Source organism: Argiope bruennichi, chromosome 3, assembly GCF_947563725.1.
Source record: "Argiope bruennichi chromosome 3, qqArgBrue1.1, whole genome shotgun sequence".
In the NCBI taxonomy this organism is placed as follows: domain Eukaryota; kingdom Metazoa; phylum Arthropoda; class Arachnida; order Araneae; family Araneidae; genus Argiope; species Argiope bruennichi.
This window is the reverse complement of record NC_079153.1, coordinates 111,886,960-111,908,509: the sequence shown is the minus strand read 5'-3', so window position 1 is coordinate 111,908,509 and position 21,550 is coordinate 111,886,960. Positions and strand designations below refer to the sequence as shown.

Here is a 21,550-nt window from a genome sequence, read left to right as displayed (position 1 = left end):
AATTATGGTCTTATGGGGATCCTTTTTATATATATAAATGAGAGTAAAAATTGAAATTACCAATAGATTTTCTGCAAATTTCATTTTAAAATATTATACATCATCAGGAAAGAATTTAGTGACGATTTTGTGATGATCAAATACATATTTTTAGATAATTTAAAATTGCAATTGTATATACAGAAAATATTATTTTATCATCAATTTTGATATTTCGATTGAATAGAAATACTGAAGAAATAATTTTGTTTATTTACCATTAATTTTCCATTTTCAATGTTTAATTAAATTGTGTGCTTTTATTAAAATTATTAATGATATTAAGGAAAAAATTAACATTCAGTAGTCTTTGATAATAATTTAATGCGTTCGATTTTTTTTAGAAAAGCAACCTAGATTTAAAAATCATTTGATGCAATTGTATCATTTGCATTATCACCGTAATTGAAAATAAAATTATAGAAGTTTAGAATATCTGTGCAATATAATAATTATTTCATATGAAATCATTATTATTTTGCATAAAATTTTTTAACCTTGTCTTTTTTTATGATACAAATACAACAAATTTTATTCACAGATGCTAAAACACAATAAAATATTTTTGAAAGTTTGGTAGTAGTTAATTAATTTTTTTAATTAAGAACATGAAAATATTTTCTTCTTTTGAAAAGCTAATAACATCAATTAGTTTTAAATAAATTGAATAAGCCTCAGTTATTTCAACAGTGCAATATTTTAAATATTTACTTAAAGAAATTGTTTTCATTTCCAGTCACATTTAAACTTTTCACCTACAGCGACAACAATTTTTTTTCCATAAAATTTAAAAAATACTCATCATTTATTTCTCTTTCATCAATTAAAATTTATGATAAGAATCTTTTTCATTTTTGTATTTCACATTTGTCATAACTGAATTCTATCATTTGTACTGCTGGGATCTGTAGTCATATTTATACATGTTAGTAATAATCGACATTGCGAAATTTTTAAAGGAATATTAAAATGGCATAATATTTTTGAGACGTATCAATACAAATATTATGAATAAATGCTTTAAAATAATATCAAAATATATTCATATTTTGCATCATGCCTTTTTGTGTCCAAGTTTGCATGCAGGGGGAAATCATTCTCAATTCAGGTACCAGTAGATTGTTCGAAGTATTTGTTAAATATATTAGTTAAAATGAATCAAATATCTTTAAAATTCTCACAAATTCTTGAAATCCTTAGACATATACATAGAATTCAAAAAATTTCTTGAAAAATTGACATATTTTTAAATCTGATTCAATTTAAAAAGAAATTAAAGATTTAAATTTTTTAAACAAATTAAAAAGGATTATTTTTTGAGATGTTTATGAAAAAAGGTACAAACTATAAGTAACTTTTTTATTTTACAAAACGAGGAAAGACATTACACAATTCTTATACAAGGCAGGTATATTCAAAGCGTAATACTATATACAACAATAAATTGCTGCTCAGAGAAAAAGCTATGGAAATATTTTAGCCACCTCACTAAAAGTTTTCATATGAACTTCGAATCTGAGCAGCTTCAGAATGAAAGCACAGAATTTTAACATTGATTTGAATTTTCATTTTCAGAAAATCTCAACTGTGCTTGATTAATACTGTAGAACATATCTGGTGCAAGAGATTTTCTCGGCCTACTCATCACAGAGTATACTTGTGTTCCATAGATTTAATTTATGATAATAAATGCTCAGAAGAATTGACAAAGGCAATCGAACTCTTTCGTTATGAAGTTTTTTTTATGAATTTTGAATGTTCCATACGTGAAAAACATAATCTACCTTCTACCAAACTGTGTGTGAAGATCATTCTAATGCTGTTCGGTGCGAAATAAGAAAATTCCCTACAATTTCTTTCACTTGTAACAAATTCGTTTTTAATAGGCATTTATCTTTTCTGGTCACATTTAATTATCTTTTACACAGTTTGGAAAACTTTCGATTTATTTTTATCATAACATTGATAAAAACATTCTTCAACTGTTCTCATCAAAAATGATTTAGGTGATTGTGATTTGAACGATATTCGATTGCCATTTCATCCTGCTTAACAAAGAAACCTTAACTTGAAGACCGAGCACTTTGTTTTGCCTTTTGTTTTCCGCTACGTGAGCTTACTCTGCGAGTAGCTTTACTTTTACTTGGTTTTTTCCTGATATTTGATAATCGGTCTGAACTTTCGCTTTCTAAAATATGATAAATCCCTCCATCTGAAAGCCTCAGAGCTCCTCTAGGAATTCTTGATTCTTGAGGATAAAGATGTTTGACAGCAGGCGATTCGTCGTCTTCGGATTTCCTTCTTAACTTGTTTCTCCATGATGGTGTCATAGGTATCCATTTTGACTTCTCGTATTCTTTATTTTTATTCAATCTGCCACTTGATTTGGGGACAGAAACTACTGGTGACCTTGAGGCATGAGCATAAATAATTGGCACCTTATCTTCTACAACACGTTCTTGATATAATCTTTGGGGTTTTTGGTAATTTGCATCTTTCCCGCCAGGAATTTGTAAGACCAGAGGAAGGTTTTTTAGATCAATTGTAGATCGTGATTTGCCATCCAGGGGAATGTGAAGAACGCCATGAGGCTTTTCTGACACTGGATGTAAGTGACTCTTAGCAGAATCAGAATGACCATTATTTAGCTGATTGACAGGAATTGCAACAATGCGGCCTGGTGATTTATTTTCAAGAAATTCTTTATACACATCAGAATTTAATTCAAGAACAGCTTTCTGGAAAGGTTGCGATTCATCATGTCTAGAAGCATGCCTTGAAGATTCCCTGTGACTTATTTTTGGTGCTTCACTTTTATCTTCATACTGAACAGGATGGTTTCGCTGGAGTACATGATACGCTTCTGATCGTGGTTGCTCATGTTCTCGCTCTGCATAAACTACCTCATGCTGTGGAGGATGAGCTTGATTTCTGGGACCCAGAACCACTACTGAATGAGGTTGGGATTCAGGTCTTAGGTGTGCGATCGGTCTGTGTACGTATGGCGAATTTTCTTTTTCATAGGTGCCAGAAATTGGCTGATGAGGTTCTTCTATTACACGAATATACTGATGAGAAACAGGAACGTGCCTAGGGGCATCTTTGGCTGGTTCTGCGTATCCTACTTTATTTTCGCCATCATAATCATATTTTACTACATGTCTCTCTTTAATAGGATAATCCTGCTCTTTGAGGACATGATAATGTGGATTCTCATCAGGATAAACGTGGACATTTTGGTGTCCAGTTTGAGGCAAAATTACATGCTTCGAATGGTACTCGGAATCTTTATCGGCATTTGGATTTCTGTAACCATCATGGTCATTAATCGCATGTCTCTCTTCTTTCAAATTCACCCCATGTTCACCAGGAATATGCACTTGATATTTATGGGCAGGATATTGTTTTTCATAAGCAGTATAGGCATCACTTGAAGGAGGCTGATAAGTTTCGGAAGATGGGCGTTTAGGATATCTGTAATTGTTATCATTGCTATCAACTTCATATTGATAAGTGGAAGGCCTCCTGGTTTTATCTTTTTGATTCTGATAATGCCTCTTTTTATAAACACTTTCAGGTACATCATGATAGTATTTAGGAGAAGGGATTTGTTCAGGTTCTGGTTTGTAGACAATATCAGGAGAATCATAATAGTCCTCATGAACCGGTTCCCTCTTGTAACCTGTTTCAGGTTTATCATGGTATTCTTTTGGAGAAGGATCGTGCTCCTGAGGTTGTTCTCTGTCGTAGATATCAGTATTACTTTGGTGCTCTTTTGGGGATGGGATATACTGCCGAGGCTGTTCTCTTTGATAAATTACATCATGATTTTTCTGGTAAGGTCTCAGAGAAGGGCTATTCTCATGCGGGTCTTCTTCCCTGACAAAATATCTGTTAACCGCAGCAATGGGCTCCTCTTTATGTTTTTCAGGAACTTCACTTTTACTCTGATGGTAATTTCCACGAGGTTCTTGTGCAGTATAAGGATGATTGGAATGAGATTCGTAATTTACAGACTGTTGGTGTTGGTTTTCATACCCGGGTTCTTTAGGTGGTTGTTGATGGTATTGTTCAGATTCACCACCATTTCCATGATTATAGTCTGCATTTGGAACAACTGAACGGCTGATATCTCCATGTTGAGGGTACTCGCTCAGAGCTTCATTTTTGTCCTTCTCTATTTTAACATCAGCAGGTTGTTGGTCGCTTACACCAGCTTCGTTGGTTTTAATCTTTGCACGAAAACCATAACCATCGGCAACATAATCCACTTCACGATACTGTCCCTTAGCATCGCGATAACCAAATCGACCCTGGACGTTGCCTTTAGCATCCTTTTCCTCATGGCGATATTGATGGCCATGTTTATCGTCTTTGATTTCGTAACCGAATTTATAAGCTTGAGGTGCCTATAAGAAGAGGATAATAGTAGTATAAATAGTTTATTTCTTGAATAAGCATAGTATTTAAAGAAAATTATTCAAATTTATTATTAATCTTTAAGCCTTAACATTCATATAAATATAATTTTAAATAAAGCAAGAGGTAAATTATAAATATATCCATCATTTTGCTTTATCATCCACAGTTGCCGATTGCATGAAAATGAATAACGCGATAAATTTTCTTTACATCAAAGTTTTTTAAGTTAAAACAGCATTTTAAATAAATTAAATATATCTACAGTTCTTACCATGATAATTAGAAATTAATTTCACATTTCGAAACTTAATATTTTTATGTTTTTACTTTCAATAGAGGAAAATATCATGAGATAATTCCTGTATATTGACTTATATATACAATACAAAATTTTGTTATTAGTTTTCATTCAAAAAATATTATTATCTAGAAAATCTGATAATAATTTGAAGGTCAAAAATTTTTTTAATTTATATTTCAGAATAATTTTTTCCATCCTTAGTTTTTTTATTAACAACTCAGGATGCATAAATGTTTTCCAGAAAAGTTTTAAAAATTTAGAAAAAAAATTACATTAAAAGTAATTTTTGAAAGAAAGAGCAACATCCTTTAGATTAAGAAGGACATTAATCTGTAATTAATGCTTTTAGAATATATGGTTTTTCTAACATAATAATTTTGGTTAAGCCATTTTTAAATGTCCAGCGAATAATTTAATTGGTAGTAATAGCTGAAACTCTTCATTTTGTGAAACTTCTAATGAGTTGATTTTTAACTCAAAATTATTGCTCATTTATTCCGTAGACATTAGGCATCTTTGTTCCGAGAATTCCACAACTAATCTGGTAAAAAGAAAAGAAATGCTTGCATTATGCATTTTACAGGTGCGAAAAAAAATATAAAACGTGGAAATGTGAGAAGTAATGATTTCAAATCATAATTAAATCTTAAAAGGGATTTTTGTATGTGTTTACAGAAATTAATTTTTTATTATTTCACATACATCCTTTTTCATGTAATTGTTTTTTTTTGTTTTTTTTTTTTTTTGTTTTTTTTTGTCATATTTATACAAGGTAAACTTTGTCTGTTTATTTGCGTTTTGCAAGCTTGTTGATATGCTGAGATTTCAAATTTTGTATACTTAACGTACTCTTGATGGTGATCTAGTATTTATTTCATATTTTTAGAACTCGATTATCTGTTCATCCAAAGTAAACTTAAATTTCTGTATAAATAATAGCATCTATGGTGCCATCTGGTAGTGTGTTGGGGAAACAATAAGCCTTAAGATTAGAAAACAATAATTAAACTATGTTTTATAAGAACTGCTTTTATTTATTTTTATTTATTTGAGACTTGAAAAAGTTTAAAATTAAACATTCAAATATGACGAGTTTTGCAACATGCAAAAAAAGATGGTATCTTATTTTTACCTATAATATTTTTTTCATCAACGAAACTAATTACTGCTATGTTGAGTACTTTTAGTTTAGTTACCTATACATAGTGTTTCGAATTTAAACACTCTAGAACATATACCTAGAAAGCTCTTATCTTTATACATCAACATTTTTTTCTCCTTATAATGCATTCGTTTTTTATAAATGGTTGCTGAAAAATCATTAGTATTTCTGCTTGAAACGATCATTTCATAAAAAAGTTTGCTTGATTGTTTGTCATTTTTTAATTATATACCGCCACTTGCAAAATGTGTATTAGATAAATCAAGCAATTTATTTTCTATAATTGATCAGAAATCAAAAAAGAACTTGCATGCTATATTTGTATATAATTTATGCATTCCAAGTTAATTATGAACGATAAACATTACTTTTAAAAATTTGATTCGAAACGCGAATTATATGTAAGAAATTTTATTGAGAACTATCTCTCACGCTGGCACTAAGCGAAGATTATTTTGAGATGGATCTCGGAATCTTAAATTACGGCCAGAGGAGATACTTGCTTGATTCTTGAATCTGAACCTAGCTCTCCTAATTCTCATCCTTTCGAGACCGGGAAGGAGAAGGGGGGGGGAGCACTTTTAACTCATGCAGATTTGATATGCCTAGGATACGCATGCAGTAAGACTAATGGAATCAAATCTGAAATACATGACTTTTTTTTCCCGGAGCAATGGCGGATTTCCAACCAGAAAGGGTAGACCGTTGCCTAGAGCCGCTAGGGTGAGAGGGAGCAGCGAACAAGTCGATTTAAAAACTTTATCCTTCTAGTTGCCAAATAAATTAATTTGTAAAAAAAAAAATACTAATTCTATGAAAGTTAAACTATTAGTAGAATTTTAATACTTTAGCAAATACAATTGTTCTGGTTCCTATACGTTTCATTATGTTCATTTAATTATTAAAATATTTATTAAAAAATGGAACGTCTACTTCAATAATATTATGCACAAATGGGGATGCAGAATAGTCTAGCGTCTAATAGATAAGCAAAAAATAAATATATTTTTGCAAAGTTAGTAAAGTAAAAAAATCTAAAATAAATAATTGAAAATGGGCTAAAATGTGAAACTAAATTGACCATCTTAATAAAAGAGAAGCTTTTAAGAGGCAGTGCCTAGTACCATGAGATACCTAAATCTGTCGCAGAAACTTGGCAGCATAGACAGTTACCTAGAACCTGGACTAAGAGCGGATGGTATACATGAAGGTTTAAAAATGTTATCAACCTAATTGCTCTATAAATAAATTTGCAAAAACTACAAATTCTGTGACATAAATATTAGGATATTATTTGCATTTTGTCAGGTATAACTGATCAAATCCGTAACTGTTTCATTATATTCATTTTATTACAACAGTATTTATGAACGAGTGTTTGCTTGAATGTTATTGTACATGAATAAGGCTGCAATTACCAGTCATAATGAATAAAATAATCATAAAATTAATAAATAAAAAAAAAATCTTTCGCCAGTCGATTAAGTTAAAAATGTATCAAAATGCAAAAAAAATAATATCAGTTTATTAAAGGAGAAACCTCATAATATGCACCTCTTAAATTCGCAAATAGTTTAAATTCTTCACTGTCCTGAAGTGAAGCTTCTCTCGAAAGTCATGCAAAATTTAAAAAAGTACTACTGTCTATTACAGCTTAACATATAAAATTTCTAGGCTGGTCATTTTTCTGTCGATTCCAAGGTGTAATTACTGTGTACAAAATGCAAAGCTTGTTGGTCAGACCTTTGAAAACGGAGCTGTAAAATTTGGTACAAACATACTTTGGAGGATAAGAATGTGCCAAATTGTTGGAATGAAAATGTAATGAGATATTACTTTTTTTACAACGACTATTTTCTAAAATATTATACAATATAAAAAAAATCGTTAAGTCTCAAAATTTGTCTACAACATTTAAATTAATCCTAATTAGATTCTCAATGACATCAGTTTTATTTAAGCACAATATTTTATTTTATATCAATACTTTTAAAAAAAATTATTTTTGACGAAATATATAACAATGTTTTTGCTTGTAATGATGTTTTGCAAATCATTACTACTGTTCCGCCTTGTTCTATAATTCACTGTAAAAGGCATGAAAAAAAGTGTTACTTTTTTTTGAACCAGAAACAGGATTTTCACTTTCGCTTTTATTTTGCGCCATAGAAACTTTTTAATATGCTTTTATAGATAACAATAATATCCTTTTGCAAATGGCGCATTTTTTGGAACTGCTGGAATTTATTTTGCGTTTTTTCTTAAATAGTTAATTTTTTTATTATATAGGGATGAGAGTTTTCACCTATCCAATTAGTATATTGTATCATTTTAATATCTGATTCATTAAAAATCTATTTCAGTTAATAATCTTTGCTAATTTTTATATTCGATTGAACTTGTTTTTATGTATGATATGTAAAATTCCCAAATGAATAAATAATCTAGAGACAGATTATTAATAATACAGATTATTCAAATCTCTTCAAATTATTCAATAAAATATTATCGTGCTATCATGTTTCAACAATAAGGAATTCTTTAATTTTTAATTCCCTTTATTTATTTTTTAATTCAATTTTTTTGAATTTTAATTTAAGGATATTTTCTTTAAAATTTTAATCACAAAAAAGTAGTATTTAAAAGCTTATATTTGGAAAGATTTTGTAAATTTCTAGAAACCTATTCTGTGTTTTTTGAAAACTTTCTTTTAAATAAATTAACTAAATTAAATTATTGAGAAAAGCAATAAAATAAAAAAATGAAACCATTTAAGGGAAAATAGCAAACAATTTTTATCATTATGCGAGATTCTATTGGGATTTTCGGAATAGTTTTGTAAGCATAATTATTTTTAAATAATATTATATATCGTTATGTTGTTTTGTCTCAAATTTCTTTCAAATCCAATTCTTAAAAAATTGCATTTTTCTAAGTTGTTTCCAAAATTTGCATAGATTTTATATATAAATTAATAATACCTCTACCAAATATTTAATCTGTAACTATGAAAATTATTAAAAAATTACACAGACGCTGAGGCGAACAAATCGCTGTTAATAATAAAAGCGAATATATTTGTTAATAAAGCGAGTTATCAGATTTGACAAAAATAAATTATCTTGGAATGTCGGAATATGCATCTCAAATAGATTTACTTGAAACTGTAACTAAGATTTTTATTAAACAAAAATTGGGCGAAATTTTTGAAATTCTTTAAAGGATATAATCCTTTAAATCTGTAGCAAAAAGATATTCTTTGAAGTGGATAATTTTTTACATAAGTAGATTTTTTTTAAATTTATGCATTTGGACTGGCACATGCGTAACAAAATTAAGTTTAAAACTTGGTTGCGCAACGTATTCCCTCGAGACCCTAATAATAATGAATTAATTATGATGACCAATAATCAATTCCCTTTTATTAATTCTAGTCTCTAATAATGATAACTCATACGCATTTGAAGGGAGACATCACATCCATCACGTGCTTTTTTTCTTATAATTCTGTGTAAAATCCTGCCCTTGTCTGTATCGCGATATCCATGAGGAACAGAAATAAATCTGATAAGGGTAAAAAAAGAGTATCTAACTCCGCAGTCGGTCTTAAAGAACCCTGATCCTATTTTTCATTGTTTTGAAAAGGAGGAAATAGGAAACCTCGGATTTCAATTTTAAACCTGAATTATGAAGAAATTTGAAGCACTTAAAATAATACAATAACTAATAATTAAATTAGAAAAATTTAATTATCACAGTTTAATCTTTTAACTAACTGAATATTTAATTTTAAAAAAACGAGCTACTACCCGATAATTTATTATCTAATAGATAAATTCTCAAAAAAAAGTAATAATTAAATAGTTATAAAAACCGTTAAATTATCTTAAATTCGAATTTTAACATCACATTTCTAACACACAAAAAAAGAATTCCCAAAATTTTTGTTAAGATTTAGAAAAATTATAGAAAAGAATTCTACTTCCAGTAGATATCGATTTGGAAAATTAAGAAATGCAAGACACTGATTGATCTTAAAAATTTCATTCATTTCAAAAAGAAAGTTTCATTGCTTGTATCAATGAGGATAATCAAAAACCTGTCTTATCATTCAAGTAAGCTAGTCGTGCGGAAAAAGGTTTCAGGATATCATCTTTCGAATAATGATTGCACTTATGCTAAAAGTTTCTCACATTTTAATAGAATAAGTTACTTCATGCACAGTTCACTAAAATAATTATCCGAAGTCGATTTATAGGTGAAATACTTCGTTTGGTCGTTTTATTATATGAAAACAGTTCATTACAGGTGGTATCGAATGTAAGTAATAATTGTGCTAGTGAAAAATATCAGCCAGCATTAATATCATTTCTAGTAGAAAAATGTAGCGCATGTATTATATTCTTTATAAAATAAAAAAAAGAGATTTAATCTTTTTTACCCACAATACTCGCTATCATTGAGGTTACCGGAGCTGGATATTATGCTTTGCACTTAAATATTTCTTTTAAGATCATCAACGCTCTAAAGAAAACAGAACGGGAATTGGTAAAGGTTCTTGAAAAGAAATAGAATGTTTTCTTAGCAAATGTAATTATATCCACATACACAAACACACACTCCCCCACTCCTCAAAAAAAAAAAAAAAAAAAAAATTCTGCTCTCTTTAAGAATTCTTTTCCACAAAATTCTTTTGTGTTTAGAAAATATTTAATAGAAAAAGGTTTCTTCTTTGCACTCAAACCATTCTTGGAAATTCCACTTGCATGGCATAAAAATATAAAAGAAATCGCTTTCATAATGTTTACTTTTGTCTTGATAGCTTCGTTTTTCAATATTAAAAGAAAAAGGAAATAATGTATTCCATTTAAAAAAGAAACATTATTTGCGTAAATTACAAGCAACACGTATTGTTCTAATTGGAACAGATAACATAAAAGTAATTGCTTTCGTTTTCTTTTAGAGATGTAATTAAGTGTATTTCATCATTCTGGAAAGAAAATTATATAAAGCACTTTTTTATATAGATATATTTTAAGAATATAAAATGCTTAATAATATAAATTAATGAAATGTAAGTACTGCCACAAAATGTTTTACAAAATATTTCCTGTCTTAAGATAATGAAGGTGTTTTCTCTTCTTATGGTCCAATGGTTAGATTCTAAATTGTTGATAGATATATACTAATTACAGCTGGAAAATACTTTAAATGACAGGAAAGACTAAGTCAATTAAATGTATTTTTGAAAACTTAACGAATTGTAACTTTTTATATAGTCTTCCGGTTCTATTAATCACATTTAATAAAATATTCTAGATACTGTAACATTTCAAAGAAAAAACTATTCCCCGACGACTAAACTTATCGCTGCAAAAAGTTGAAAACTCCATTGTAGACGAATATTTCTGCTAAATCAGCGGCTTCTAGAGAGATCTTAAGGAATCGTTTGCAAAATTAAAACTGTGCATTGCTATGTTTTTAAACTTAGATTTTTTTTCCAAATACTCTAGATGAAAAAGTATAACTACAGCTTGGGAAATATTCTTAATAAATAATTATTTATCAATCAGTCTTTTTTTGTGTTTTATTTTCTTAGTCAGATTTTTTAGTCGTTTTATTTACAGATCAGCTTCTAATTTGCAGAATTTCATAGATATATGAAATTCTGCAAATTAGAAGTTAAGACTGAATTTAGTCAGAAGTTAATCGGAATTTACCCTAAAAAAACTTCTAATTTGATAAGACTGCAAAAAATGTTATATTAGTTGGAAATTATGGAAATTCAACTACTCATTAAAGGAGGAAATAAAAGAAACAAAAATAATCAGTATGTTTTTAAATTCAGGCGATAATGTTGCCTAATAGATCGCAAATCAGAAAAAGGATGAGGAAATGAAGTTTTAAATCCTTCTTCCATGATGTAAAAATTAGGTTGCTTATAGCAATATGTTATTCTTAGTTTTTTTACATATTTTCATTCGTACGGAAAATTGACTTTTCATTTCAATGATTATTTCTGAATTAAAAAGGCGCATATGTGCTAACATTTTTGTTACTGATATTTGCAGTTTTTGTCTAAGTGGCTATATATATGGTCAAGAATTCATTAATGAACTTAAAATTTCTTCATTGAAAGTAACTTTTACATGTTAAAAGCAAAGCAAGTTTCAAGTTTTTAAAATCATTTAATTATAATCGCCTTTAAATATTTTATTTTGTAGTAAAAAGGATTTAGTCTTTTTATCATGTTTTTTACCAAACAAGCTATATTATATTTCTGTTATTATTTATGCACAAGCTAAAAATCTATTTTATATTTTTTATTGAATATAATATGTTACGAGAACAATTGATTTAGTTATTATTAATAATGACCGGTTAGTATTAATAATAACTGATTAACTTTGATCGTAACATATAAATCAATAAAAAATTACAACAGAGTTTTTAACTTTTTCCCTTAAAATAAATTTGAATGCGATACACATTTAGGTTAAATATTTATAACTTGGTTAGTTTTAGTCATAAAACAATCGAATTATTTTCGATTGTTTTAAGATGTCAACAATTCTTTACTCAACATAACTAATAAGACCGGTGAACCATAATAAAAACATAGAATCCGTAATGGTTTAAAAAGTATGTATATTTATAGGTTGAAACAACGTAAAATATAATTATTCCTATTATGTGTATCTCTAGCGATTTAGAAATTTGGGAACCAATAAGATCGGAAACAATACATATAAATTGAAAAAAAAATCATATTCTGAGAAGTAAAGCAATATAACAAAATTTAAAATGAATAATGCTTCCATTTCATACTGTTGTTGTTGTTGTTGATGATGATGATGATGATCATGACTGGAATCACTTTTTTTTATGGCTAACGATTTAAAGTTAAATCTTCTATAGCATTTCTTTCATATTTATTATCTGTTTTGATTTTGATTATTTCATTTCTTCTATTATGATATTTGGCTTGTTTTAAATATCTGTAATGAAATAACGTGCAATTCTTCGCACAAAATTGTGTATTTCTTGTGACAAAATTTGTCGTCTAAAAGAACAAGTAAAACAGCTTATGTTAAAAGGAATTGATGAACGTCTTTATATTTAATAATTTTAAAAATCGGAATAAGGGAAATTCTTTTAAAATATTATAATTAAATTTTGATTTATTTTAAAACAAGGATATCTCTTTTTCATTTTTATATTTAAAATGTGAGAGAAAAAGGAAATGAGAATTAAAAGTAAAAAGTTCTTTTGTAAACGGAGCATTTAATAGACATTGACGGAAAATCCTTCGAAGTTTTCTTTTTCGCATTTCTGAGAGGAAAAAAGATGAACAGTTGAAATTTTCAATTAATAACAGACAGAAATTAAATATTGTCTTCACTTTCTTTGTGCTGGTAAATTAATACAAAGAATATCCAATTATTTTAAGTGAAAATATATAATTTACTTCAATAGCAAAACTCCTTATCCCTTTGAAGTCTATTAGACATGTCAAAATAAAGTGTATTCTATCACAAAACGATTTGAAACCCATAAAGAGGAAATATACAGGGTATTCCAAAAAGTAGAAAAAGTGTTTATTTCCTTAATTGTTGTAATTAAAAATATACTTCCATCATATAAGATACTCGATTAAATGAAAATAGTACGGTTGAGAGTAATATTAAAAAAGATTACAAAAATTAAATTCTTTTACAGACCCCCATAATGAAAAAGTGACAATGAATGTAACAATTTTTTTTCTTACATTCATTTACAATGACAAAAAATTTCCTACTTCGATCTGTAAAATTTTCTGATGTAATAAAAAAAGCAAATTTATTGTATTGACTTAGACCATTTTATCAAATCTCTGAAAGAGTGCAGATGAGTACGAGATGCAAGGATAATAAATCTAAGGCAAAATACTATTAAAAGGGCAGAATCAAAAATTGAGAATGCATTCTTTGACATCTATTATAAAGTTACATTTTTTTAACAATACTATATATGATATTCAATTCATCACTTGTGAAATAAAGACAAAATTTTGAATTTGTCACCTAATATCTACAGAATGTGTACTTTCAAAGACTGTTCCATGGTTCAAACACAATATCAATCAAAACTGATTGAATATATTGATATTCATTTAGTATATTCTTTTTTAGAAAATGAAGCTACCCAATGATCATCTTTTAAAAATTTCACAACACACATTTATTGAAAATTGCCGCTGATGATAAACCTATTATGTGAAGAATAGATTTTTATACTTCCAAATGTGATCGTTCTGAAGATTAATGTTTCTTTATAGATTGAAGCAATATTCGTTCAAACACATTATCAATCATTCGTTATGGTTCAAACACAATATCAATCAAAATTGATTGAATATATTGATATTCATTTAGTATATTCTTTTTAAAAAAATAAGACTACCCAGTAATCATCTTTTAAAAATTCCACAACATGCATTTATTGAAAATTGCCGTCATGATATTACCTGTTATGTGAAGAATAGATTTTTATACTTCCAAATGTGATCGTTCTGAAGATTAATGTTTCTTTATAGATTGAAGCAATATTCGTTCAAACACATTATCAATCATTCGTTATGGTTCAAACACAATATCAATCAAAATTGATTGAATATATTGATATTCATTTAGTATATTCTTTTTTAAAAAAATGAGACTACCCATTGATCATCTTTTAAAAATTCCACAATACACATTTATTGAAAATTGCAGCTGATGATATATTATGCGAATAATAGATTTTTATACTTCCAAATGTGATCATTCTGAAGACTAATGTTTCTTTATAGATTGAAGCAATATTCGTTTGTTCAAATTACTTTTCTTAAGAAAGAAGAATGTAATTTTACTGAAGTAGGAATCAACTGTAAAATTTTAGATAGCAATCGTGTAGCTGCTTATTTGACTGTTGTATCAGTATATGAACTCCATAGATGTTAGTTATTAAATTTAAATAGTCTCTAGACTGTCATTTTTGAAAATTCTGAATTGACTGTTCATAATTAAGCATGAATGTAACTTGAAAAATAAGCTAAAATATCAATTTCTGTATCATTTACATAACGCCTCCTCTTCTCCATTCCTCCCATGGAAAGTAAGGAACTTGTAGTTTGTTGTCACTAAACTAGGAATTGAGAAAAAGACGTTAATTTTCTATTATTAATAGGCTTGGATTAATATTGCATGGAGCATTTTGAATCATTTCTCATTTCTGAAACATTTTAATGCTTTGGAAAGCTTAATATAACTCCTGCAACTGCGAACAAAATATTTTATTTTCTTGTTCGATATTCTACTTACTTCTCTAAGATATCTTAAACGTTCAATTTCTCAAATTTTTATTTCTTTTTTTATAAAGTGAAAATTGCAACAATTAGCCAATCAAAATGAACAACGATACACGTGTTTAGTAATATTTTTTTAGAGTAATGATTATTGGAAGAATATTAAATAAAAATTTGCTTATGACTTCTTTTCTGTATTGAATAAATCTGCATTTCTGAAACAAACGATTTTAAATTTGTGATTATTCCCTTAATTTTATAAATAAGCATATTTCTGAAAAAGTTATGGATAGAAACTTAAAACTTTGTATATATGTATATAAATGAGTATATGAGAAATCTTTTTCTAACTGACACTTTGCACAATGTGAGACATATAAAAATTAATTTTTTTTTTCATTTAATATCAACCTTCATAGAGCCGAAAATGCTTTTATATAATTTTCCACCTCATTTAATGAAACTTTATCATTGGAAATATATGCCAGCTGCAATATTTAGAAGGAGGAAAAAAATCTTGTTTCACTTTTGTGGAACACCCTATATATCTTAAAATAAAGTATTATCGACTCATAAGAGGACAAAATAATTTCCACCAACATTTCACTAAACAGGTTCTCATATTAAAATGTTAATTACAACATAAAAGTTGCATAAAAGTTAATTACAGCAACAATTTTCATTGCATGCATATTGAGCAAGCATTTTCAAACTCCATTAGACTTTATAACTAATAGTTTAGTTGAAATAGAGCGTTTTACGCATGATGAAAATTTTAATATGATCTTGTTCTTCAGTTTTAAAATCAAATTATCTGACAAAAATTTGCAATTGCTCTTAAACAAATTATCACTGCAAGTAAAAATAATATGCAGAAAATTCATATACCAAACTAGTGAATTCCTTACAGTATTTGAAAATAGTTCAATAATCATTTTCGAAAAGACTTTTATTATCTTTACCTTGTCATCGTCCAAATACTCAATCGTCTGCTTCTCATGATATTCATCTTGCAGTTGAGGCTTATGTCGCTGAGAATCCAATGGACTGTGGTCAAGCTCTATCCTTTCTTCTGTAGATTCGTATTCATCCACGTACTGATCGGACCGCTTTTCACTCGGCTTGGAAGCCCAAGGTTCTGCTTTGGCTTCTGGCTGCGGCATTCTTTTCAAATCTGGGGTGGCTTCATCATCTGGCTCTGCCAAGCCGATGGCAGTTAAAACTAAAAGCCCTAGGAGTATCTAAAGAAATTGTAACTTTATAATTTCAAAGAAATTTATTTAGGATAAATTGAACTGAACAGATTTACAACCAAACTGCACTGACTTAATATTGAGTAGTGATTAGTGTTAAAATGTGTTAATTTAAAAATTTGTACTTAAATGTGTTAAATTTACTGTGTGATTTGTGTTCTTCAAAATCTACAATGGATCATTGTTCTTCATATATTTATTTCGGATTATTTTTATTATAAATAAAATTATCTTCCTATAATATTTCTGACTTAAAGAAATGAAAATTCGTAATAAAGAAATCTTGATGAAACAACTTGTGATTTTTGATTAAGTTTATTAAAAATGAATTCGTAATAAATTTTTAATTATGTTTCCTGAGCTTCTCTCGGTCATTTATACAGATTTACACAATTGTCGTTAAAAAGAATCATCCAACGTAAGGGTAATTAGCTTATTTTGTTAGTAAAAGCAGGTGCTACTACACCTTGGAGAGTTCGGAGTCTATACAAAGACGTACATTTCTAGATATTATATAATTTTCATCTGCATTTTTTACTCATGTTAATTAATCGCGACAACATACAATGCTTTTGAACTATTAAATGAGTGATGTTTTTTTATATGTATTCTGCAATATGCTGCATAATTTGTGTTCATACATATTACTGTGAAAGACCGAAATTTGTCAATTATCGACATTAAACATGCATTAAAGGTGAATATTGAATAAAATGTTATTGTTATGTTGAGACAAGACTGTATCATTTTAAATTATACTTTATTATTAACACATCTTATGATATATGACAAAATAGGATAAAGCTTCAGTTGTAACCCATACAAATAAAGCATTGGAACCTAAAACGAACAGTGCACTCTAAATGTAAAGAGAAATATCAATCTTTTTCGGCAATGTGTGCACGTGCGCTCGCGCGTGAGTGTGCGTGTGTGTGTGTGTGAGAGAGAGAGAGAAATGACGGATTCCAATAATCGACTTTATTGTGATTTTTCGAGATTAGATCAGAAATGATTTTTTTGATGTTGTTTTATTCAAAGCTATATTTCTGTAATTTACAAGTCGTGTATTATTCTTTTGTGGTCTAATACTATGCCAAGAAATCGTGTTCAAATCACGTACGGGTCACCAATGTGCAGGTTTGAGGTTCGAACTCGCAACGTTAGGGTTCATAGCGGAGTAACAAAGCCACTAGACAAAAATGCACACTCTTCTCCGGAAGTTGTTAACTGGCTTATGATGTTATACCACCACACTTGCATGAATCAACATACGGTTTGTTTATGCTTTAAGTTTTGAAATCAATGCAATGCAAATATAGACACTTATACAAAAATGATGCGATTAACGTTATACAGTTTTATTTATTACGCCACTTTTAAATTGCTATATTCTCTTCCTCGGCCTTATCTTTTTGCTTCTCCTTCCAGTTCTCGCCAAAACTTATCAGACTAACTAACTAGACTATACGGACATTCTCTACTTTCGGTCTTTCACAGCAAGACATATAAATGAATGTGGCTAGAGATGATGACTGTCTGCTATTCCAGCAAAAGCTTGTACAATTTCTGAAATCTCAGTGTTTATCAGCGTACAATAATTTGACCGTCGAAGCTGAAAAACGCCGATTGCTAGCAATGATTTGTAGTCCGTTTTAACTCTTCTGTTCTGCAGACAATTTAATAACTCTTTAATTGTTTATGAAGTGGTTTAGGTTACCAATAAATATCCCCTTCTAAGCGCTGAAAATTCCGAAAATCTTAATTCTATTTGTGAAAAATTGGATTTACTACAATCATTGTCATTAATTAAAAGACACCCGAAATCCAATATAGTAAAATAAATTATGTTCATTGGATCCAATTTCATTCCATTGTTTGAGAAAATGTACAGCGATTAGAAAAGTCATCCATCTTACGGATTATTATATTAAAAATTTTGTTGAATCAATTTTAATGTAAATAAAATTATTTGTCCTTTTTATGTAAGTCACTCAAAAATCATTCAATATTGTTGTAGTTTTACAAAGGACACTTAGGAAAAATCTGAATTGAATGAATGAGGTGTCGTGGATTGATAGAGTTTGAGAAGCATCGGCATAAACTATAACAAACTAAATAATAAACATGCCAATAAATTAAATATAATAACATATTTAGTTATTATATTAATTTAATTAGTAAAGCCTAGTTTATTAGTATTAGTTTAGCTTCAGTTTTATTAGTATTAGTTATATTAATTTAATTACAGTTATTATATTAATTTAATTTCCACGTTTCAGACCTTCCACGGCCGTAAAAGCACACTTTTAGAATTGTGTGTGTCTATGCACTCGATAATTCAAAACGCTTAAAGATAAACGGATGAAATTTGGTATATGAGTTTATGACGTAGTTTTTATACGTCTATCAAATTTGAACGAAATCCATTCACAACAAATCTGTTTGGCTATCCGAATAAAACTGGACACGATAACTTTAAAACGTAACGAACTGGATGGATGAAATTTGGCATCTAAAATGTAGGTCCTTATCAAATTTTCAATAAGATCTTTCAAAGAATGAATCGACTGTTAGTCTGTACTTTCGCGTGTATATAAAAGTGATAACTCCTGGACACAATAAAATAAATAAATAAATTTATAAATTAAATAAATAAAATTTGGTAGTCTGAAATTATAATTTTATGCCAAATTTTGGTTCAATCTAGGCTTCAAACTACATATATCCTATACTTTAGGGCACAACGCTTTCACGTGAAGAACTCTGAAAATAAAAATATGAGCACTTCTGCTGTTCTCGATCATATCCAAAGTTCATACGCAAGGGGGGGGGATAACAACTGTATTATAGAACAAAATTATCAATACATTTATTATAAATAATCTAACTAATTATTCGTTTTTATATTATACTGAAAATATTATGAAATTAAAGAAAAAAAAATAAGTTACATCGGAAATATTTTCTAAATATTTGTTACTTGCCGATACGTTTACATCTTAATTATAATACATTTTGAACAAAGATAAATAAATCATAATTTAAAATTATCATTTTCTTGTGAAATACTAATCAAATATATCAAAATTATGAAGGAAAGAGGCAGTTTTTGAAAAAAAAATTATTACTATTTATTTTGTATAATTTACTATAAAGTCCACTATAATTTGAAATTTTTGAAATTTAAGTTAAGATTCCAGTCCTACTTGCTCAGAAAATTTAATACTGTCTGAAGAGTTCTCAAAAATTCAGGTATGATATCTCATTTTATTAATATCGATCGATTCATTATTTTCATTTCATTAGTATACAAATATTATTCGGTAAGCTATATGATTATATTAATAAGTAAGCATATTTTACAATTTTTTTTCACTTAATAAATTGAAACCATTTAAGAGCCTTCCTTAAATTTATAAAGAGAAAATTAAATAGCCCTTTTGTTATTGTTTGATATTTCATTGTAATGCTCATTATAAAAACTGTAATACCAAAAAAAAAAAAAAAAAAAAAAAAAAAAAAAGAACACTTATTTCTTTTTAAAAATTCTTTTCATTTACCAAATGAAAAATCAAATATTGTTCTATTTTCTTTTTAAACGCCACAAAGTAGAATCTAACAAGTCACAACAATTGCCTCAAAATGCTTAAAAATGTAAATAATTTATATTATCACGTTAAATAATATTGATATATAAGCATTTCTAATGAATGGCCATATAATGGAAGTATAATAATTTTGAGGCTAACTGACAATCATAAACGAAGTTTATTCGAACATTTCTATAATATTAAACTTTTCGTCAATAACATTTAAATATATAAATAATCAAATATTTGAATGCAGTCAAACAATTGCAAATCAGCTGGTTCCTTTGAGAAAAGTTTGAATATTCATACCCGAAATATTTTTCAAATTGATTATTCATTTATCGAAATATTCGAAAATCAATTAATAGTTTTTAAATTTATAAATAATGGAATATTCAGATACTGAAAAAGAAGTCTTTACAAATCAATTGGTTTCTTTAAGAAACTTTTAATTATTTATTACCAAAATTTTTCTTTGAGTGATTATTTACTTATCGAAATATTCAATTAAATACCTTTTTGATTTCTATATTTTTGACAGAATTAAATCTGAGAGCACTTGTGGATATTATTCAACTGATTTAAATATTATCGACTGGTTTTGAAAAATGCACCAACTAGTTCCTTCCCCCCCCCTATTCCTTTTTACATTATATCTTTCAAAAAATGAGAATAGACATTGCTTTAAACAACCACATTTCAATAAAAATTTTCTTTTCTTGTAAAGATGCTGTGAAAAATAACCTATCGAAAATCTTTAAAAATTTAAATGGTTTAATCAAATATGTTAATCAAATAGAAATTAAATATATTATTATATTCCATGAGCGGTAACATTTTCAATCTAGTAAGATTTTAATGTAATTATTCAATGATTAACACAATTTAACCGAATGTTTCGATAATATTAAACCTCGAAGGCCCTCTGGTAATATTTAAATATGTGAATAATCTAATATTCAAATAAAACTAAATCTTGAAGAAAAATCATATGAAATGAACTCTTAAATAATTTCTGTTTAATCGCTGTCAAAATATTTCGTTGATGATTGTTGAAATGTTCAGTTAAATTCTATTTAAGCGAATATTTCGATAATATTAAATCCTCAAAGACCGATCGCTATAATTTCAATAAATAAATATTTAAATATTTCGAGATTAAGATTAATTGAAAAATGACCAACTGCAGTCTTCAACAACTTTTGATTTGTCATTCTGAAAACAGAATTGATAATAACGTTGTCATTTAAAATCCGCGATTTGTATAAGTCCTAATTTCCTTTCCAAGACCACCAGGTAAAATCCATCCACTCACCCTAACCATATCCGAACACACCATATCCACGAGCTGCATCCGAGATCCAGGAGTAGAAAACACCTTTCCACAGAGAGCTCACTCCAGTATTTGTCCCACAGAACACGTGCTTTTCCTCTTATATATAAAGCCTCTCGGTTGAA

At 28.1% G+C, this 21,550-nt stretch overlaps 1 protein-coding gene across 1 annotated transcript; it reads right to left on the bottom strand.

Annotated features, from left to right (window-relative positions):
- Window positions 1-1,422: 1,422 nt before the first annotated feature.
- On the bottom strand, window positions 1,423-21,494 carry LOC129963666 (sarcoplasmic reticulum histidine-rich calcium-binding protein-like). The gene is made up of 3 exons (XM_056078161.1): window positions 21,408-21,494; window positions 16,212-16,490; window positions 1,423-4,448 (listed from the first exon to the last, which is right to left on the bottom strand). Exons 1-3 carry the CDS (start codon window positions 21,444-21,446, stop codon window positions 2,103-2,105), a joined length of 2,664 nt encoding a protein of 887 aa, XP_055934136.1. The 5' UTR covers window positions 21,447-21,494; the 3' UTR covers window positions 1,423-2,102.
- Between the last annotated feature and the right edge of the window lie 56 nt (window positions 21,495-21,550).